Source organism: Lutra lutra, chromosome 7 (genome assembly GCF_902655055.1).
Source record: "Lutra lutra chromosome 7, mLutLut1.2, whole genome shotgun sequence".
NCBI lineage: Eukaryota > Metazoa > Chordata > Mammalia > Carnivora > Mustelidae > Lutra > Lutra lutra.
The window spans coordinates 380,174-397,892 of record NC_062284.1 but is presented as its reverse complement, the minus strand read 5'-3'; the positions used below and the strand labels follow the sequence as shown (position 1 = coordinate 397,892).

The following is a 17,719-nucleotide window of genomic DNA, read 5'->3' as shown; positions in this document are numbered from 1 at the left end:
TCTCTGATCAGCGGGGAGCCTGCTTCCTTTCCTCTCTCTCAGCCTGCCTGTGATCTCTGTCAAATAAATAAATAAAATCTTAAAAAAAATGCCCACCACTGAGGGTACGGGCAGCCTGTCCTGCACCTGGTGGAGCTTCTGGTTTCTGCTTCTGTGTGGGGCCCTTTCCCAAGCGCCTGGCAGCCCCACGCACGGGCCGGGCTCTGGCGGCTCAGACGTGCTGCCGTCCACCCCCCATCCTGGGGGACTGTGACGGGGACACCTCGCTCACCCTGCACATGGCTCGTTAGGAGAGGGCAGCATCCCGTCTCCCGGGTGAGGAAGGCGTGGCCTTGCCCTTGTCGGAGCTTGGCCCCTGGAAGGGGGTGGCACCCTCGCCCACCATCGGAAACAGATTTTGCAGGACCTCCCTGACGTCCTGTCCCCGCTCAAAGCATGGAAGGGAAGGGAGCCATGCTGTGTGGTACAGGGACCAAGCCCTCCCTGTGTGGCCGCTGCCCCGTGTCCAGGCGGGGGTGCCGCAGCGGCCGCTCCAGTGGTCCTCCTCGCCCCCAAGTTGCTGGCTTGTCTGCAGCCGCCTGGGGGCTGGGAGAGCCAAGCCCGCCAAACCAGCCTCTTCTGCCTGGGGAGTGAGCCCGTGGACCTGGCTTCCACAGCGTCATCCGAGGGCAGCCACCCCGATGACTCTGACCCTCCCACACACGGGGCCCTTGGACTCCTGCTGCAGCTCTGGGCAGCCCTGGGTTCCCGCGAGGGACCAGCAGGCGAGGTGGGTCCACCGTGATCATGACCAGAACCCGTCCAAGGGGATGAGCACAGTATTCCTGTCCCTCTGGCAAGCTAGACCCCCTCTTGCGCGCATGTACCCCACTAAAACCTGGCCTCACGCCGCTTGCACAGAAACCAAATGTCCTTAGCAGCAGCCCAGTCGCCCTGGGGCGAGGAAGCTCTTGAAGGGCTTGTGTGCAGTAATATACTGAAGGTATATTCGAGGTTTGTGGGACCGGCGGAGGGGGCGGTGAGAGCCTGCACTTCCTCTCTTGACCGTCTCTGGTCAACTCTCCTCTGTCCTCCTGTCCTGCTCCAGCAGCTGAAGCGAACCATATGAAGACAGAGCTTACTGGGCCTCATTCAGCTCCTCCTTCAGGAAGCCCTCAGGGATTGTCCCCAACACCTTCTCACTCTCACAGCCTTTGGACACTCCGGTTTGGGCCTTGAAGGCCACACGCGACTTGGTAAGCTCCATGAGTCTGTCTGTCCTCTGGCCTTGAGAGGGCCTGAGGTGCACAGTTGGAGCTCAGTAAGCATCCTCAAGTTGTCACCATGTGTGTGACCCACAAGCCAAGAGGAACCCTCGTTTTCCATGGGAGCCCCTCCTGGATGGGGGTCCACCTCCTCGTTACTCGTTCTTTCTTCCCTTTTCACTTTCAACAGCCAAGCCACTGTGCCTTATGCAACATGTGTTCAAGAAATGCTTTCTAAGGTTCATCAGAACCGGCCTGTCTGGGGTCAGCTCCGTTGGCTGTGTGACCCTGGGCAAGTCACCGTTCCTCTCTGAGCCTCGGGGCCCTGGGCCAGCCCTGCATCTGTGGTGAAGCTATGGGACCCTGCAAAGTGCCTCGTGCACTCAGCGGCTCTCCCGTGTTGCTGGGGGTTGTCAGGGGTCTTCCCGGGAGAAAAGAGGAGAAAGTTCTTTGATGGGATTGGGAGGGTGACTCAGGGGAAAGAAAGCCACCTAGCCCAGGCCTGGGAGTCCAGGCGCCGTGCCATGCGGAGACTGTCTCTGGGAGGAGGGTGGGGTCCTACTTCCTTACACGGTCCTCAGGACGGAGCTGGCAGACCTGAGCAGGAGCATCTCTGGCGTGGTCCCCGTGGGGCGGCTGTGCCCCTTGAGCTCACCCAGGAGAGAGTGGGGACCGCAGGGGATGCATCAGCCCCAGAGAGGCCCCGCTCCACCAAACCGCCCTGCAACAGAGACACAGCGTGCGTCACGGCCCGCGGCCCGGCTGGGTGAGGATGCGGGTGCCCTCCCTGCTGGGCAGGACTCACCGGCTCCTGGGGCCGGGCACCTGACTGTAGTCTGCCGCCTGCTGAGCCCACACACCTGATCGTATTGAGAACAGCGCCGATTGGCCTTCGGGCTCCAGTTTCTCTTCCCAGGGCCAGGCGGCGCTGACCAGGATGAGCAAACCCACCGGGTCCCCGGGACTCCTGTGCCTCACCCCCACCCGCCCTGGCTGCCTTCCCCATTCTTCTTCCCCTTCCCACCTCTCTCCGCCCGGAGTGCAAAGGGGAGACCTTATCTCTGGAAACTCAGCAGAGGATTTCCAGTTCAGGGCCTTGCTCAGACATTCCCCGAATCCTAAAAGGCCCGGGCTGGGAGAGGAGCAGTTCCTCCTCCAGATCCCACTGTCCCCGCCGCAGCGGCGGAAGTCAGGCTCGCCAGCAGGCCAGCAGAGAGCTGCTTCCTCGGGGCCTCTCTGATCCCCCCACACGGTGGTCCACGCCCCTGCTTCTCCTTAGTCCATATGGCCTGTCTCACCTCGAAGGTTGGTTGGACCCCCGCAGCTCTCTCAGGATCCTGGGTTCCGGGCCAAAAGCCCCGTGGAGGCAGCCCTAGGTCTGGACCCACGGGGGCTCACCTGCCTCCCCGAGGCAGAGGCAGGGACGGGGCTCGGCGTTCCCTGCGCGCCGCCGGCTAAGGCTCCCAGTGTGGGAGCTGGTGCTGCCTGAGCTCCAGGTAATGAGGCAGGGGGGCCGGGCATGCGTGGGGACCCGCCCCAGCCTGCCCCGGGGCTGTGGGTGAGGTGTGTCCCCAGACACCTCTGACCCACCTGGCGCAGGCCCAGCTGCCCACCTGCGAGCCTTACACAAGAGGACGGGGAACAGCGAGGGAGAGAGCCGAGGGTGTGGGTGGGGGAGCCGTCTGCTGGTGCCGCCCTCGGCTGGGCTCCGTCCTGAAGCCGGCCCAGGCCCCAGCGGCAGGGCGCAAGCTTGACTTTTGGTTTGGTTTTGACATTTTAACTTTTCTGTACTAAATGCACGCCCAGCGTCAAGCAGCCCAGGTGTGCCTTCCCCTTGCAGTCTCCCAGCCCTGCAGCGGAGGCTTCGTGGAGAGCTCTGAGCTCTGGGCGAGGCAGCACAGAGGTCTGGAGAGCCTGGGACGGGGTCGACGTCGTGTGCCCAGCCAGAGGCAGAACAGGGATCGGGTCCCGGGTCTCCGTGAACCAGGACACAATGGGTGCTAGATTTACCCATCATCTGCATCATGAAACAGTCCCCTGCTCCCTCACCTCTGCCTCGGGAGGGTCCCTGTCCCGTGGCAGCCAGCGTCCTGCCCTGTGCCCTTTTGCCCTCTTGTGCCCCCTCTGATTCTTCCCCCCCAGGACTTGGCAGGATTGTCGCATCAAGCCCAAACCTTCGAACACCAGGACCCCTGCTCCTTGGAAACCCCCTCCCAGCTGCCCTTCCAGCACGGGAGGTCCCTACCTTTACTGATCACTTGCAAGCTACAGCTTCAGGATCTGGACTGCCTCTGGGGGAGGTGAAGACACGCAGAGCCCCGCTGGGCGTTCAGGGCATTGTAAGTCCCGTCTGAGGGTCCAGGGACAGGACACTGGTTGTTCCAAGGCCCTGAACCCAGTCAGATGGCAGATACCCCCCAGACGGCCCCAGGAAGCTGGTATGCCAATGCCAGTGGACCAACTTCAAGAAAATTCTGCCTTTCACCAAATTCCAGAACCTTCAAGTTCCCTTTTCCTGGCCATGCACACCCACAGCCGCCTCAGGACACCCTGACAGTTTGGGTCTAGGACACTAGCCCTGAGCCTCCCATGAGTTATGTGCTCCTTTGAGAACCTGCCAGAAGCCCCCTCCTCACCCCCCATCCGTGCTTTGGGAGGGTTCCCAGCCCCAGCGAACCCCAGGAAGGAATGCAGGCCTCCTCTGTCCCCAGGACATGGATGATGCCCGCTGAGGGCCGAGGGCTCCGTGGTGGTGGTGTTAATGATTCGAGTTGGCGCTGGGCATGGCTGTGGGTGGGGTGGGGGTTGGCATCAGAAATGGCCTCCGTTCAAGGGCTGGCAGCTACCCCATGCCCAGGCCTTAGCACCCCTGGGCAGCTGGATCTACAGCAGTTCCTAAACAGACGAGGAGGCTGAGAGGCTCCTTCTGGGATCAGGGTGGCTTGGGAAATATATCATCTTCACTTTCTATCCCCTTGCAAAATCCACAAGCTGGCCAGCCTCCTGTTCTCCAGACCCCTCCTCCTCCAGGAAGCCCTCTGGGAGGGACCCTCTGGAGCTGCCCTAGCTGACCCCCTCCCAGAGCACGCAGTCTAGAGGCTGGGTGTTATTTTGTTAAGCATAACTGTCTACCATGAAGTAAAAATTCTAACGAAGCCCATATTCCCTGGAAATGATCTGATCCTTCCCCAGGACCGACAGCACCAGGAGGATCCCCCTTCTACCACGGGGAGTGTTTCAGTACCTCCCCTGTGCAGGGGGTGTGGGGGCCGAGGGAGCCAGCCAGCCTGGCTCATGCCTCGAAGGCTGAGAGGTGACAGTAGTCCGGGGACTGTCCATGAATGGAGAAGCACTCAGGGTCACTGGGGCACCAAACCCAGGCTCGGGTGGGGGGCGCAGCGAAATTAAAGGAGACAGCTGGCAGGGAGTGAGGGTGTGTCTGTTTGGCCCGAGACGAAGGATGTGTTCCGAGGGAGGCAGCTGAGGCCCTGTGACAGACCAGCTCCTGGGGGACCCATGGTCTCTCCGAAAGGGTGGGGACAGGGCACGAGTGGTCTAAGCCAAGTTCGCCACACCCACTAGAAGGAACATTTTTGTGGCAGGCACCTGGGGACTGAGCCCCCACAGAGATGTGTTTGGGGAGTGGCGTGCTTGGCTTCTGCCGTGTTGGGTGAGGCCGGCCAGCTCGATTCTAACCCAGCTGGCCACACCCAGAGTCTCCAGCCCTGTCGGGACAAAGCTCACAGGCCTGCATGGGGATGAACTCGTCCATGGTCAGGCTCTCTTGCAAAACCCAGACTGAGCCAGGAGGCAGTCCCGTCCTGCCCAAGACAAAGTGTTCTGGACACTGAGCCCTGTGGCTTCTAGCTTGGGGCCTGCCCCGGACAGGTGATTGTGGGTGAGTCCTTGGTCCTCTCTGGGACCGCCTTGCACTGGTGAAGGGTGATTTTGGCATCTGGGCCGGAATTCAGCTGCCTCGGGCTGGGACAAGGCTACCAGATGGGGTGTTACCAGGCCCCTAGATCAGAGGGGGCAGAGGGAAAGCCGGCAGAAATAATAACTTTATGTAAACAGCCAGTAGCTAGCATTTATGTGGCTCCATGTGTCAGGCCATTGCCTCTACACCTCGTACAGATGTGAACAGAGGCAGCCCTCAGACGGCTGATGAGGGCACTTCCTGTCGCTGTCGCTAGTGTCCACTGCTTTTCTTCTTCTTCTTCTTTTTTTAAGATTTTATTTATTTATTTGACAAAGACAGAGCAAGGGAGGGAACACAGGCAGGGGGTGTGGGAGGGGGGAGCAGGCTTCCCACCAAGCAGAGAGCCCAATGCGGGGCTCAATCCCAGGACCCTGAGATCATGACCTGAGCCGAAGGCAGAGGCTTCACTGACTGTGCCACCCAAGTGCCCCTCATTTCACTTTTTTAAAAGTTCAAACTAACATCTCCTGAGACCTTAGCATATGGCAGGTGCTGCTCCAGTTGTTTTACATGTGCAAACTCACTCAGTTATACCCATAGTCCTGTGAAGTAGGTACCGAATTCTAATCCACATCATACGGGCTATGGAAGCACAGAGAGCTGAAGTGCTGAAGCTGACACAGCTGGTGATCAGAATATTTGGGATTCAAAGCCAGGTAGTCTGACTCCCGACTTCAAACTTGCAAGCACTGTACACACTGCCTGAAGGTGGCTGGGTGTCTGCCAAGCTCCGGGGCTGCTGCACACAGCCAGCAACATGGGAACTCTTAGGAGTGACTGACTCAGAAAGGCAGAGCCCTGTGGCTGAGACACCAGCTGACGCACGTGCAGTTAAACCCTTTGAGTCAACGTACTCCCAACCTATCATAACAATATCTAGCATATAACAAAAAATGACCAGACATCCAAAAAAGCAAGAAATTTGAGCCAAAATTGAGGAAAAAAGGCAGTCAACAGAAACAAAGTTGGATCTGACACAGATGTTGAGATGAGTGTGCCAGGACTTTAACGTGCCAGGACTTTAATGCCAAGACTTTAGTTCCTAACTCATGTTTGATGATTAGAAGAAAAAATAACGACATGATTGATGAATAACGGAGGGTTGCCCATGAAAATGGAAAGTATAAGGGAAGTACAATCTCTAAATGAAAAGCCCACCAGATGAGCTTAACAGCAGATTTGAGACAATCAGAAAAACGTTGTGAACTTGAAGACAGAACAGTAGAAATTATTCAATCAAAAGAATAGGGAGAAAAAAAAAAGGTTTTTAAAAATTAAACATAACAAAACACTGTTGAAAGAAATTAAGATCTAAACAAATGGAAAGTCATCTTAAGATCAAGAGATTTAATATTAAGATGACAATTACCCCCCCACCAAACTGATTTATAGGTCAACATAATCCCTATCAAAACCCCAGCTGACTTAGTTTTCAGAAATCAACAAGCTGGTCTAAAGTTTATATGAAAATTCAAAAGCCCCAGAATAGCCAAAACAATGTTGAAAAAGAACAAAGCTGAAGGATTCACACCTCTTGATTTCAAACCACACTGCACATCTATAGTCATTTAGACAACGCAGTGCAATGCAAGAATACATGTGTGGATAAAGGGAGCAGAACATGGAGTCCAGAACTCAAGTTCACATATACTGTCTACTGGTTTCTAACAAGGTCACCAAGACCATTCAGTAGGGGAAAAACAGTCTTTTCAACAAATAGCTCTGGGACAGCTGGATATCCACATGCAGAAGAATGAAGTTGGACCCCACCATACTCACAAAAAATTAAAGTCAGTCTTAACGGTAAAAGCTAAAACTTTAACCATTAGAAGAAAATCGAAGTCTGTGAGGCCTGGGGTTAGGCACAGCCTTCTGAGACACGATGTCAAGAGCAGAAGAAGCAAGAGAAAAACACATAAATTGGACTATGTCAAAATTAAGCCTTCTTGTGCTTCAAGGACAGCATAAATAAAGCAAAGAGAAAACTTGCAAAACGGGAGAGAACATTTGCAAATTATATTTCTGCTAAGAGAATTACATGTAGAATATACAAAGAACCCTTACAACTCAACAAGATAACAAGTAACCTGATTAAAACCAGGCAAAGTGTTTCAGTGGACATTTCTGCAAGATGCACGAGTGGACAACAGCCACACGCAGGGGCGCTCAGCACAGCCAGCCATCAGGAAATCAAAACCATGGAGACACTCAACCCTTCTCCTAGACTGCTGTAGTCTGAGAGATGAGGAGGAGTGTTGGGTGGGTGGGAGGCATCAGAGCCCCCGCACACGGCTGTTGGGGGTGTAGCCACCATAGGGAACAGTCTGGCGGGTCCTCAAAAGGTGACGCACAGAGTTATCCTATGACCCAGCGGCTCTACCCCCACATAGACACCTGAGGGAAATGCAAACATGTCCAGATAAACCCCTGTGCATGTGTTCCTGGTAGTGTCATGAACTGTGGCCATCAAGTGAAAATGACCCAAATGTCCTCCAGCTGATGAGAGGGTGAGCAGAATGGGGCGCTTCCCTGCACTGGAATGTGAGCTGGCCGTCCACTGAATGAGCACGGCCTCATACCATGACGTGGCTGAATCACGAAAGCAGGATTAGTGAAAGAAGCCGTTCACGGTAGATGATACACGAGTTCACTGACATGAAATGTCCAGAAGAAGCAACCATTTGAACTGTAAAATTCAATAATTTTTAGTATTTTCACAGTTGTGCCGTCATCATCATGGTCACTTTGAGAACATTTTTGTCATCTCCAGAAAAAACCCTAAACCTCTTAGCAGTTACCTTCCATTTCCTCTCAAGGCCCCCAACTCTAGGCAACTGCTAACCTACTTTTCCTCTATAGATTTGCTTCTTCTGGGCGTTATCTCTCAAGAAGCCGACAGAGAGGTCCACTGGCATAATTAAAGTCTTTGGCCAACAACCAATGTGGTAAATTGAAAACTGTCCCCCCAAAATATCCATCTCTTAGTCTCTGGAACCTGTGACTATTACCTTCTATGACAAAAGGGAATTTTGCGGACGTGATTAAATTAAGGATCTTAAGACAGGGAGATTGACCTGGACCCTCCAGGTGGGCCCTAACCGTAGTCCCCTGTATGCTTACAAGAGCCAGGCAGAGGGAGACACACACAGGAGAGAGGCCGTGTGACCACAGAGGCAGAGATTGGAGTGGTGAAGCCGCAGGTCAAGGACGAATGCTGGACGATGGATAGGCGAGGGACAGAGTCTCTCTGAGACCCTCTGGAGGGGGGCACAGTCCTGCTGACACCTTGCCTGGAGCCCCATGAAAGTGTGACTTCCAGAACTTCAGAATAAATATCTGCTGTCTGAAGCCACCAGGTTTGTGGTGACCTGTCACAGTGTCCACAGGAAACAAATACAGTTTTCAGCAGGTCCTCCAAGTCCAGATGTCTGGCACCTGACTGACTGATGCCTTGACTATGACCTCCAGAGACTCTGAGTCAGAGCCCCTCTGTTAAGCTGCTTGTGACCCATGGAAACCATGAAAAATAATAAATAATCATTATTGGTTTGAGGCTGACGGGGATTGCACCAGAAGGACCACAAATCTCCAGAAAGGAATGAAGGTCACTGGAAATGCCAATGATGTCAGGAGCAGGGAAGGATGTCCCCTCTACATAAGTTCCATTGGAGGTTCTAGCCAGTGCGATAAGACAAGAAAACTTAAAGACAAAATGACCGGAAAGGAAGAAATACAGCTATCTTTATTAACAGATAATAAAACTATGCAAATAAAAAATCCTAGGGAGGGCCTCCCCTAAAAGTTACTAGAATAAAAGAATTTAGTAAGATCACAGAATACAAGGTCAATAATTTTAAAAATCAATTGTATTACTATCTACCAACAATAAATGTTGGACAATTAAGTGTGAAATACATTTACATAGCATCAAGACCCATACAATTCTTAGGAACAAATGGAAGAAAAGGTGTGCAAGAAATCTACACTGAAAATTACAAATCACAGATAAGAGGAATCAAAGACCTAAATAAATGAAAATACAGACTATGTTCATGGATCAGAAGAGTCTCCCTCATTCCCTATCAAAGTTCCAACAGCTTTTTTTGGCAGAGACTGACAAGATGATTCTAAATTTCGTGTGGGGACACAAAGGAGTGAGTGTGTTAGTCATTTATCGTTACATAACAAGCATCCTAAAATGCAGTCACTTAAGCATTGATAACCTCAGAGCTGCCGTGGGTCAGGAGTCTGGTGTGGCTTTGCTGGTGCCTCTGGCTCGAAGCCTCGCACAGGCCACAGTCACACTGTCCTCCAGGCTGCATCTCGTCTGGAGGTTCGACTGGGGGAGGACCGGCTTCCAAGCTCACTCCTGTCTCTGCTCATGTTCGGTCCCTGGCAGATCATTGGGCCGAGGGCCTCAGCTCTCTGGTTCTCGGCCAGAGGTCTCCCTCAGCCCTTGCCACAGGGGCCTCTCCCTCAGAACGAGCAAGAGAATGAAGGTGAAAGCATGAGCCTTTTGTGACCCAACTTCTGAAGCGAAATCCCACAGCTTCTGCGATTCTCCACTTGTTAAGAGATGAGTCACTAGCTCAGCGCACACCCAGAGGTGGCCATTGTACAGAATCCGGAGGCAAGAGTCCTAGAACAACTGAGCAGCCGCCAATGGCACTGGCCATTGCCCAAGCAGGAGGAAAGAACCACACGGGGGACCAAGACTGCCTGGTTTCAAGACTTACGATGCAGCCAGGGCAAAGGAGACAGTACGGGAGGAACATCAGGATGGAAGACAGGCTACGGAAGAAAGTCCAGAAAAAGGCCCACATGCGTATGGTGAAATGATTTTTTTCTTTTTCTTTTCTTTTCTTTCTTTCTTTTCTTTTTTTTTTTTTTAACAAAGGAGACTTGGCAGCTTAATAGTGAAAAAAATTATTTTCAACAAATGGCACTTGAATCAATGTGTGGAAAAATATTAATTTGACATAGATCATGCACATCAATGTAAAAGCTAAAATTATCAAGCTTCTGGGAGAACACCTAAAAAAGTATCTTCTAACCTCGGCAGAAGCAGATGTCTTAGAGAAGACACAGTGTCTCCAACCATAAAAGAAAAAAGGAGATTGGATTAAAAAAAAAAAAGATATTATTTATTTATTTGACAGACAGAGACCACAAGCAGGCAGAGAGGCAGGCAGAGAGAAGGGGAAGCAGGCTCCCCGCTGAGCAGAGAGCCCGATGCGGGGCTCGATCCCAGGACCGTGAGATCGTGACCTGAGCCGAAGGCAGCGGCTTAACCCACTGAGCCACCCAGGCGCCCCAAGGAGACTGTATTTTATCAAATAGAAGATGTTTGTTCATCAAGACAGCATTGCAAAAGGGAAAATAAGCCACAAGGTGGGAGAAAATATTGGCACGCCCTGTATCTATTGAGGGACTGATGTCCAGAACGTAGGAAGAATCTCAACAAACAAGAACAAAAGGGCTAAATGCAGTTACGAAACTGGCTGGGGATCTGAGCAGACCTCACAACAGAATGTGTAGAAACAGCCTGTCAGCTCTTGGAAGCAGGCTCAGCACCGTTAGAGGGCAACGAACACCGAACCCACAGGGAGACTCCACCACTCACCCCGCAGAGTGGCTCGCAGAGAACAGTGCTCCCAGCGCCGGCAGAGATGCGGGACGGCGGAGAACGCCAGCGCAGAAGGCACGACCCATGGGGACGCATCTGGTGGCTTCTTCAAACATCCCCCCGCCCTCCACTGGAGCCGGCAGTAGGATCCCAGGGGTTGAGCCAAGAAAACAAATACGCCCGTTACAAAACACGCTCGGCAAGAATGTTCCTTAGCTCAGTTCATAAAATCCTCAATCTGGAAACAGCCCAAATGTCCGGAAGAATGGATAATTCAAGTGTGGAAGAGCCTGGAGCAGAGTTCACCTCGCAGGGCAGAAGGGTGAGCGGCAGAAACACTTACCCACAAGGGTGGGTCTCACAGGGAGGAGGGAACGGGCACCTGCCGTGTGACCCATTGACAGGACGTCCAGAAATTGCCAGAGCAGGGTCTGTTCCCACGGGCTACTTATGTAAGAGGGGGCGAGGGCGGACTGTCGGGGATTATAAGAACGTTCTGGGATGATGAAACCTCTACCGTGTTGCCCCGAGCCTCCTCATCAAGTTCTACTCACCTTTGTGCGTCGCACTCTATGAACAACTTCCTTCCATTAATACAGGACGCAACCTATTAGGTTCTGCATATGTAAAAAGTCTAGTTTACAGCTGCTTGGGGCTAGAGCCTGAGCTTGGTCCCAGACGTCCCTCCCATGGCCATGACCTTCACAGTTTTCAAAGCACCATCCCAGCCCTGACCTCAAGCGTCCCTCACCGGGTCCCTTGTAAGGGGCCAGGACTGCCTGGGAGGAGAGAGTGATGTAGGGATTTCTCTAAATGAAACCACATCTTTTGCAGGGACAAAGAAGTAAGTAGTGAGTTCCCCATCACTGGAGTTTTCAAGTCAGGGTAGGTTGATAATATATGACCATTGTGATGGAGCAGGTTAGACTCAGTGACCTAAAAAAGACCCACGGACCTGAGGGTCTACCATTCGAGGGCTTGCGTGGGGACAGAGTAAGTCAGCTTTGGGCCCAGCGTCCCGACTCCAGGCCAGCTTAGGCTCTGGTGTCCCCAGCCAACAGCTTGGCATCCCCTGCAAGGACCCAGGGCTGGCCTGGGCTGACCTGCATCCCGAAGGCATCCGGATCTGTATTCAGATGTCCGGGACCGGGGACTCTGACTCTACTGATGTGCCCTTTGCCCAGGGAGTGTTGGCATCTGCACCAGCCTTCCTGGGGCACACAGACTCCCAAGCTCTCTGCCTGTGCCCACTGGCCTGGCACATTCTCAAACACTCCGAGCTCCTTCCCGTCTCAGGGCCTTTGCATGTGTTGCGACTTTTTCCTAGAAAGCTCCCCTAATCACCCCTTCCTCGACACCTAAAATCTCAGCTTAGGTGTTGCTTCTCCTAAGGTGTTGTCAAACCTAGGCTGGACATCTCTTACGTGCTGTCCATAATTTCCTTAAAAATATTACCAACATTTTAAAGATAATTTTTATTGCGATAAAACATTTGTAACATAAATGTGCCAGTTTAGCCATTTTCGAGTAGTGTTTGGTGTCATTGCTCACATCCCCTCCCCCTTTCCCTGAGTCCCTCCATGGCACGTTCGCAATGACAAGTCCATAGGTCATTGCACAATTACAGTGTGATGTGGGTCTTTGTGGCACGGATGTAAACTCGCTCCTCAGGTCAGGAGCCTGCCTGGTTTTCCGTGATGACTCTGTTGGGCTCAGCACAGGGCCTGACGTAGTCAATGACGAATGATTTTGCATAAGTGAGCGTGTGTTTGGGAAAGCAGAGAAAAACAATGAAGATGGCCCAACAACAAACCAAACCCCCGCCCTAGCCGTGTTTCGTAGATGGGGAGCAGGGAGGATGCTGGGGAGAACCTGGAGGTACTGGGTAGCCCCCCTTCTTTCGAAGGCCTGTATCCTTCCCCTAGTATTTGCATTTTAACTGTTCCTCCTAAGCTTACCCAGCGTAGAGACGGGGAGCTCACCCCTTGTCCTACTTGGGAAGCTCCATCAGGGAGAACAGCCTCCTTCCCCAGGCTTGCTGGGCCCCCGCCTGCCTCACGTCCCTGGCTCCCGCGGCCATCTCTCTGCACCCAGTCTTTGGGTGGGCCCTGCCGGGAGGGGCAGTTGGAAGCCCAGGGCAAGTGTGGTCTGCTCACTGTCCTTCCCTGGACCAGACTCGGCCCTGCAGGCTCCCATCTCCTGGCCTCCAGCCTCCAGCCCACCCCTCCAGCTTCCTCTCCCCCCGTACTGGGCTTTCCTCCGCTTCTGTGCTCTCGGGGCTCCTCAGGGCCAGCTGCTCCGGCCGCAGCCTCCCCTCATCTGGCAACACCAGCCCGTCCAGACCTAGAAGTTAGCTTGGCCTGTCCTGACCGGTCTAACGAGGCCCTTGACTCCCCCTCACCCACACCTTCAGTCCTGGTGGTGCCCTTGCTTGCCCCCTGGGCATCCACGACCTCCCAGCCCCAGAACAACTGCTTTCCCTGGTTCCTTTGAATGTCTTCCTCCAAGCTGGGCTTCATCAGCCTTGGACAGCTGCTCTCTGTACCAGACAGACTCGAACAGGGCCTCTGTACACACCCAGTAGTGCCCCCGACTTCCGGCATGGCCTCCAACCTCAGTCTCAAGGGGACCCTGCTCCAGCCCCGCGGCTTCTAGCTCTGCCGGCCTGGGTCTGGCTCCTTCTCCTCAACCCTGACCAAAAGGCACAGCGCCAGCCCTGCCATCAGCTTGGCACAGAAGGGAGTTCTCGTCGGTCTGGCTGGTGTTCCAGCCCTCCTCCGGCTCTCAGTTCCTTTCCCCCACCGACCTCCAGTCGTCCCCTCTGCAGTCCTGGGAGCGGGGTGGGCAGATAAGGCCCCTCTCGGGCTACTGGAGGAGAGCTGGCCCGCGGTCTCGCGGTCTCACAGCCGCTGGACGGACGGGGGAACGGAGGCTCTGCCAGCCAGACTTGCCCAGGGTCAGAGTAGGTCCGGAGCAGAGCGTGGTGGGAACCCAAGATCCCCTGCCACCAGCATCCCCCCGTGCCACTAAGAGAGTTCCCCGCATTGCCAGGACGTCCCCTGTGCCAGGGAGATGGCCTTCTGCTTCTGGAACCCAGCCATCCTCTCCAGCCTACGGGATCTGCCCGACTTCTCCGCAAGGCCAGCAGGGGTCAGGGTCCATCTTCGTGGGCACGGAAGGTGGGATTCAGGCTCAGAGAGGCCAGACGACTTACCCAGAGCCTCTAAGCAAGAAGGCAGAGGGGCAGGTCCTGTAACTGCGCTTTTTCCCATAACCCTCTTTCCCCGACGGGAGCTCTGTCCCTGTCTGACGGCCTCCCTTTCCTGGTGTCTACAAAACAGGCTCAGCCTCTGAGGACCCTGCTGCCCAGCCCTTCCAGAGCTGCTGGACCCCAGTGAGTGCACAGGACCCTTGGCCACCCCTGTCCCCATGGACCTTCTCGGTGAACCTGAACCTCAGGAAACCCTGGGCTCCTGACACTCCCCTCTACCCCAACTGCTTGTCTGCGGGCACGGGGAACCCAGAGAACCAGCAGAGCCTGGTGCTTCCTGTCAAAGGGTGAGCTTTTGAGGCAGGCCTATGAGCGCATCGCCCCCAGGATGGAGGCGGGTGCCGAGACGACCTGTGTGCAGAGCCATCCAGAAGCTACCCCTGGGTGAGGACACTCCGCCAGCCACCTCAAGGGGTCTGCTGATCCTTGGGGTACGGCCTATGTCCAGGGAGGGAGGCTGGACCACCTGCACTCGTGGCCTTGCAGGCAAGGACCCCCTGCTTCTGGAGATTTCCCTAGAGACCCAGGGCCCAGCCCTTGTAGGGGCCTCTGTCTCTGAGGCTCGTTAACATTCATCCTGTCCTCCTACCCTCTCTTGTTAGAACAGGGGCCGGGCGCTCTGGAGCTCAGACCTGGCAGCTCCCCCTCATTCCCCTCGGATCCTACACAGCGAGCGCCCGGACCTCTCCCATCCCCGAAGTCCCCAACTTTCTGCGCGTCTTTTCACCATGGCTGTCGCCCCCACAGTTAGAAGTCTTTCCCTCCCCAGTGGCCGGCGCCCCTTCTGGGCACCGAGCACAATGTCTGGACTCTGGAGATGTCTGCCCTCTCCTGCCTCCTGGCTGAATGCTCTGTGGCCGGGACTGGGTCCCTTCTTCTCAGGAGCCCCCGCTCCTTGGGCGGACAGGGCCTGGGTCTGCGTGGGTGCCAGCAAATGTCTGATTTCTCCGAATCGCGGGTTGGTAGAATACACAGCGCGAGGGCTTCAGGGAGCCCGCAACCCAGAGAGGGTCAGGAACCTGCCAAGGTCACACAGCTAGCCCGAGCTCTCCCTGTCCTTGCCTCTTATCGACTCCATGTGCCAAGGGCCCTGGGGGAGATAGGGAAGGTTCTTAAGGACTGAGGGGTCCTTCCCGCATCCCACTGTAGCCCCTGGCTCACACCCCTGGGGGGCACAAGTAACAGTCAAAGGACTCACGTCCCAGCCAGCGCTCATTCCACGGACCATCCGGACCCTTCCTTCCATTTCCCAGATGGGGAGGCCGAGGGTCACAGAGCAGAGCTGCCCCAGGACCCCAGGGCAGAGCCCCCAGTCCAGAGCGCGGACACCGGCCTGATGGCGGGCTCACCTGGCGGCCGAGCTTTCCCGGGCAGGCCCGCTGGCCTGCGGGGCTCCCGCGCTGTCCGGCATGCTGGGCTTCTCCGGGGTGGCCGCGTCCAGCTCCAGAGCTGCGTGGCCTCTGCGGCGGGTGTCCCACGGGGCGGGAGGCTGCCCTTGAGTGGGCAGTGGGGGCGGGCCCCAGGCTGGGAGGCGGCGACCGGAGTGGCCCAAAGAGGCCCATTTCCTCTCTATTTTTAGAAGCTCAGAACGCGCCTGCTCCTGGTGGTGAAGTTGCTCTGGATGAAAACTTCACTTTTCTTTGCAGTTTTGTTTCACTGGAGGCGAGGAGAATTTCAATGGAGCAGCGTTCTTTGTGATGCAAATCTGCCGGAAGCCTGGCCTGTGGGCTCGGCTTCTGCCCCCGCAACCGTCCTCGCTGGCCTTCCAGGCGGCGGTGCTGGAGCAGAAGGGATCCCAGCCGCAGGTGCGCCCAGACCCCACCATGGCTGCTGCCGCCAGGGCCCACAGCCTGCAGCCTTGCCCAGCTCACCGTCTGCCCCACGAGCCCCGGCTGGCAGTCTCCCCCCTGACCTTCCTGCCCAGGCCCTGCCCAGATGAGGGCCAGCTGAGGGGGCCCCTGACTCCTGTCCTCCAGAAGCCCAGTCTCGGGGCAGGAGAGACATTTCCGCCCTGAGGACTGTCCTGTCGTTGTCACAGGCAACTGAGCCAAAGCAGACATGGGAGAGGGACCAAGTACCAAGACCATCCAGGACACCAAAATACAAGCACGGATCTCCCCTTCGGCGGAAGGCAAGCAGGGCGCCGATGGGCTTGCGGCGCGGAGGACTGCTGGACGCGGGGCAGGGAGAACGGAGGGCTTCCTCTGGACCCCAGAAAGCCCCCTCCCACTGTGTAGAGGTCCCTGAAACAGGCTGGAGCAAAGCGCCACAGAATGGGGGGCGTTTCACGCCCAAGGTCATCATCTCACATTCTGGAGGTCGGCCGCGGGAGGTCGGGCATCAGCAGCGCCGCGCCCCCTCCGGGACTCCAGGAGAGCCTTTCCCTGGCCTCTCCCCGCCCTGCTGGTGCCCTCGGCAGCCCAGGCTTGGAGGTGCCACACCCCAGTCTGTGCCTACGCCCCTCACCCTGTCCTTGCCGTGAGGTCGGCCGTCCCGGGACTGGGGCCCACCTGACCCCATACCACGTCGTCCTCATGGGCCCGTCCGCAAAGGCCGTCCTTCTAAGTGAGGACACATTCCAGGGCTCTGAGTGGGCGTGAGCTCTGGGGTCACGAGTGGGAATTCCAGGCAGGAGCTGTTGGTGGCTATCCCTGGAAGGGGCGGTGGGGTCCGCCGGGTCGCTGGGATGCTTCCTGGCAGGTGGCGGCAGCAGGACGAGGAGGAGCTGGGCAGTCTGCGGGGAAACTCGGACATCGGCCTCCGGCCTCAGGGTGCTGCCACCCGGTGCTGTTTGCCGTACACAGGTCAGGGCCCCAGAGCCTGGCTTTGAGGCCGGAACCCTCACTCCTGCCCCCTCCCCTGGGACCTTGCATGGGTCACCGTCCCTCTCTGGGCCTCCGCTGGACTGACTGAATCATGTGGGTAAAGGCCTGAAACTGGCCACCTGGACAGGAATGGTGACCGGGTGGGGGACCCTGTTTCTGAGCTCGGGTGTGCCATGGGACCGCGCCTGGAGTGGTGGGTCAGGGAGCCTGCAGCTATGCGCAGCCAAGTCAGAGAATGATGTCCCGTTCTTGGCTAAGATGAAGGCCTAGAAGGGTTTGGAAGGAGGTGTGCACGGGCCTAGCCAGGACACCCTGCCCCTCCCCCTCTCCTCCAGATTTTCAGGGGTCCTAGGAAGGGAGCCGCGCTAGGGAGGGGTGTGGGGAGGGGCTTCCTTGGGCCATTTCTGAGGTGGAGATGACAAGGCCCCTGAGGGGGGGTCAGGGCCCCAGAGACGGGAGGGTCTGGGCGGCCCCCTCCTCAGAGCAGGCAACGGACCAGAGGCCCCCCTGGGGAGATGGCAGAGCTGGGGGCTGGCACGAAAGGCTGCTGGCCCCTGTGCTGGGCCCCAGGACCAAGGGCACAGGCCGTGCAGAGGGTCGGTGCTGGGCTCAGGGCTGATGGGAAGGACAGGGAGCAGCCAAGCCTGGTTTAGCTGAGCTGTGTGGACGTCCGCAAGATTGAGTTAGGCCCATGCAGGGGGACACGGGGTGAGGGAGAGGCTGGGGGCTGCGTCCTCTCACCCACCGGTGGCCGGCGTGGTCTGCAGCAGTGTC

The 17,719-nt window shown here is 56.2% G+C and overlaps 1 protein-coding gene across 6 annotated transcripts in view; it reads right to left on the bottom strand.

The window, feature by feature from the left end:
- The window catches only part of ACSBG1 (acyl-CoA synthetase bubblegum family member 1), a 43,822-nt gene extending 28,189 nt beyond the window's left edge, over window positions 1-15,633 (bottom strand). For 2 of the 6 annotated variants that reach the window (XM_047735868.1, XM_047735872.1), the window contains exons 1-2: window positions 2,543-2,730; window positions 1,815-1,965 (exon numbers count right to left, since the gene is read on the bottom strand). In XM_047735868.1, the coding sequence (XP_047591824.1) occupies window positions 1,815-1,855 (41 nt within the window). In that variant the 5' untranslated portion in view covers window positions 1,856-1,965; window positions 2,543-2,730. Of the gene's footprint in view, window positions 1-1,814; window positions 1,966-2,542; window positions 2,759-15,469 lie in introns of those variants that run through there. The other 4 variants (XM_047735869.1, XM_047735871.1, XM_047735873.1 and 1 more) reach the window with 4 other exon arrangements.
- Window positions 15,634-17,719: the final 2,086 nt, after the last annotated feature.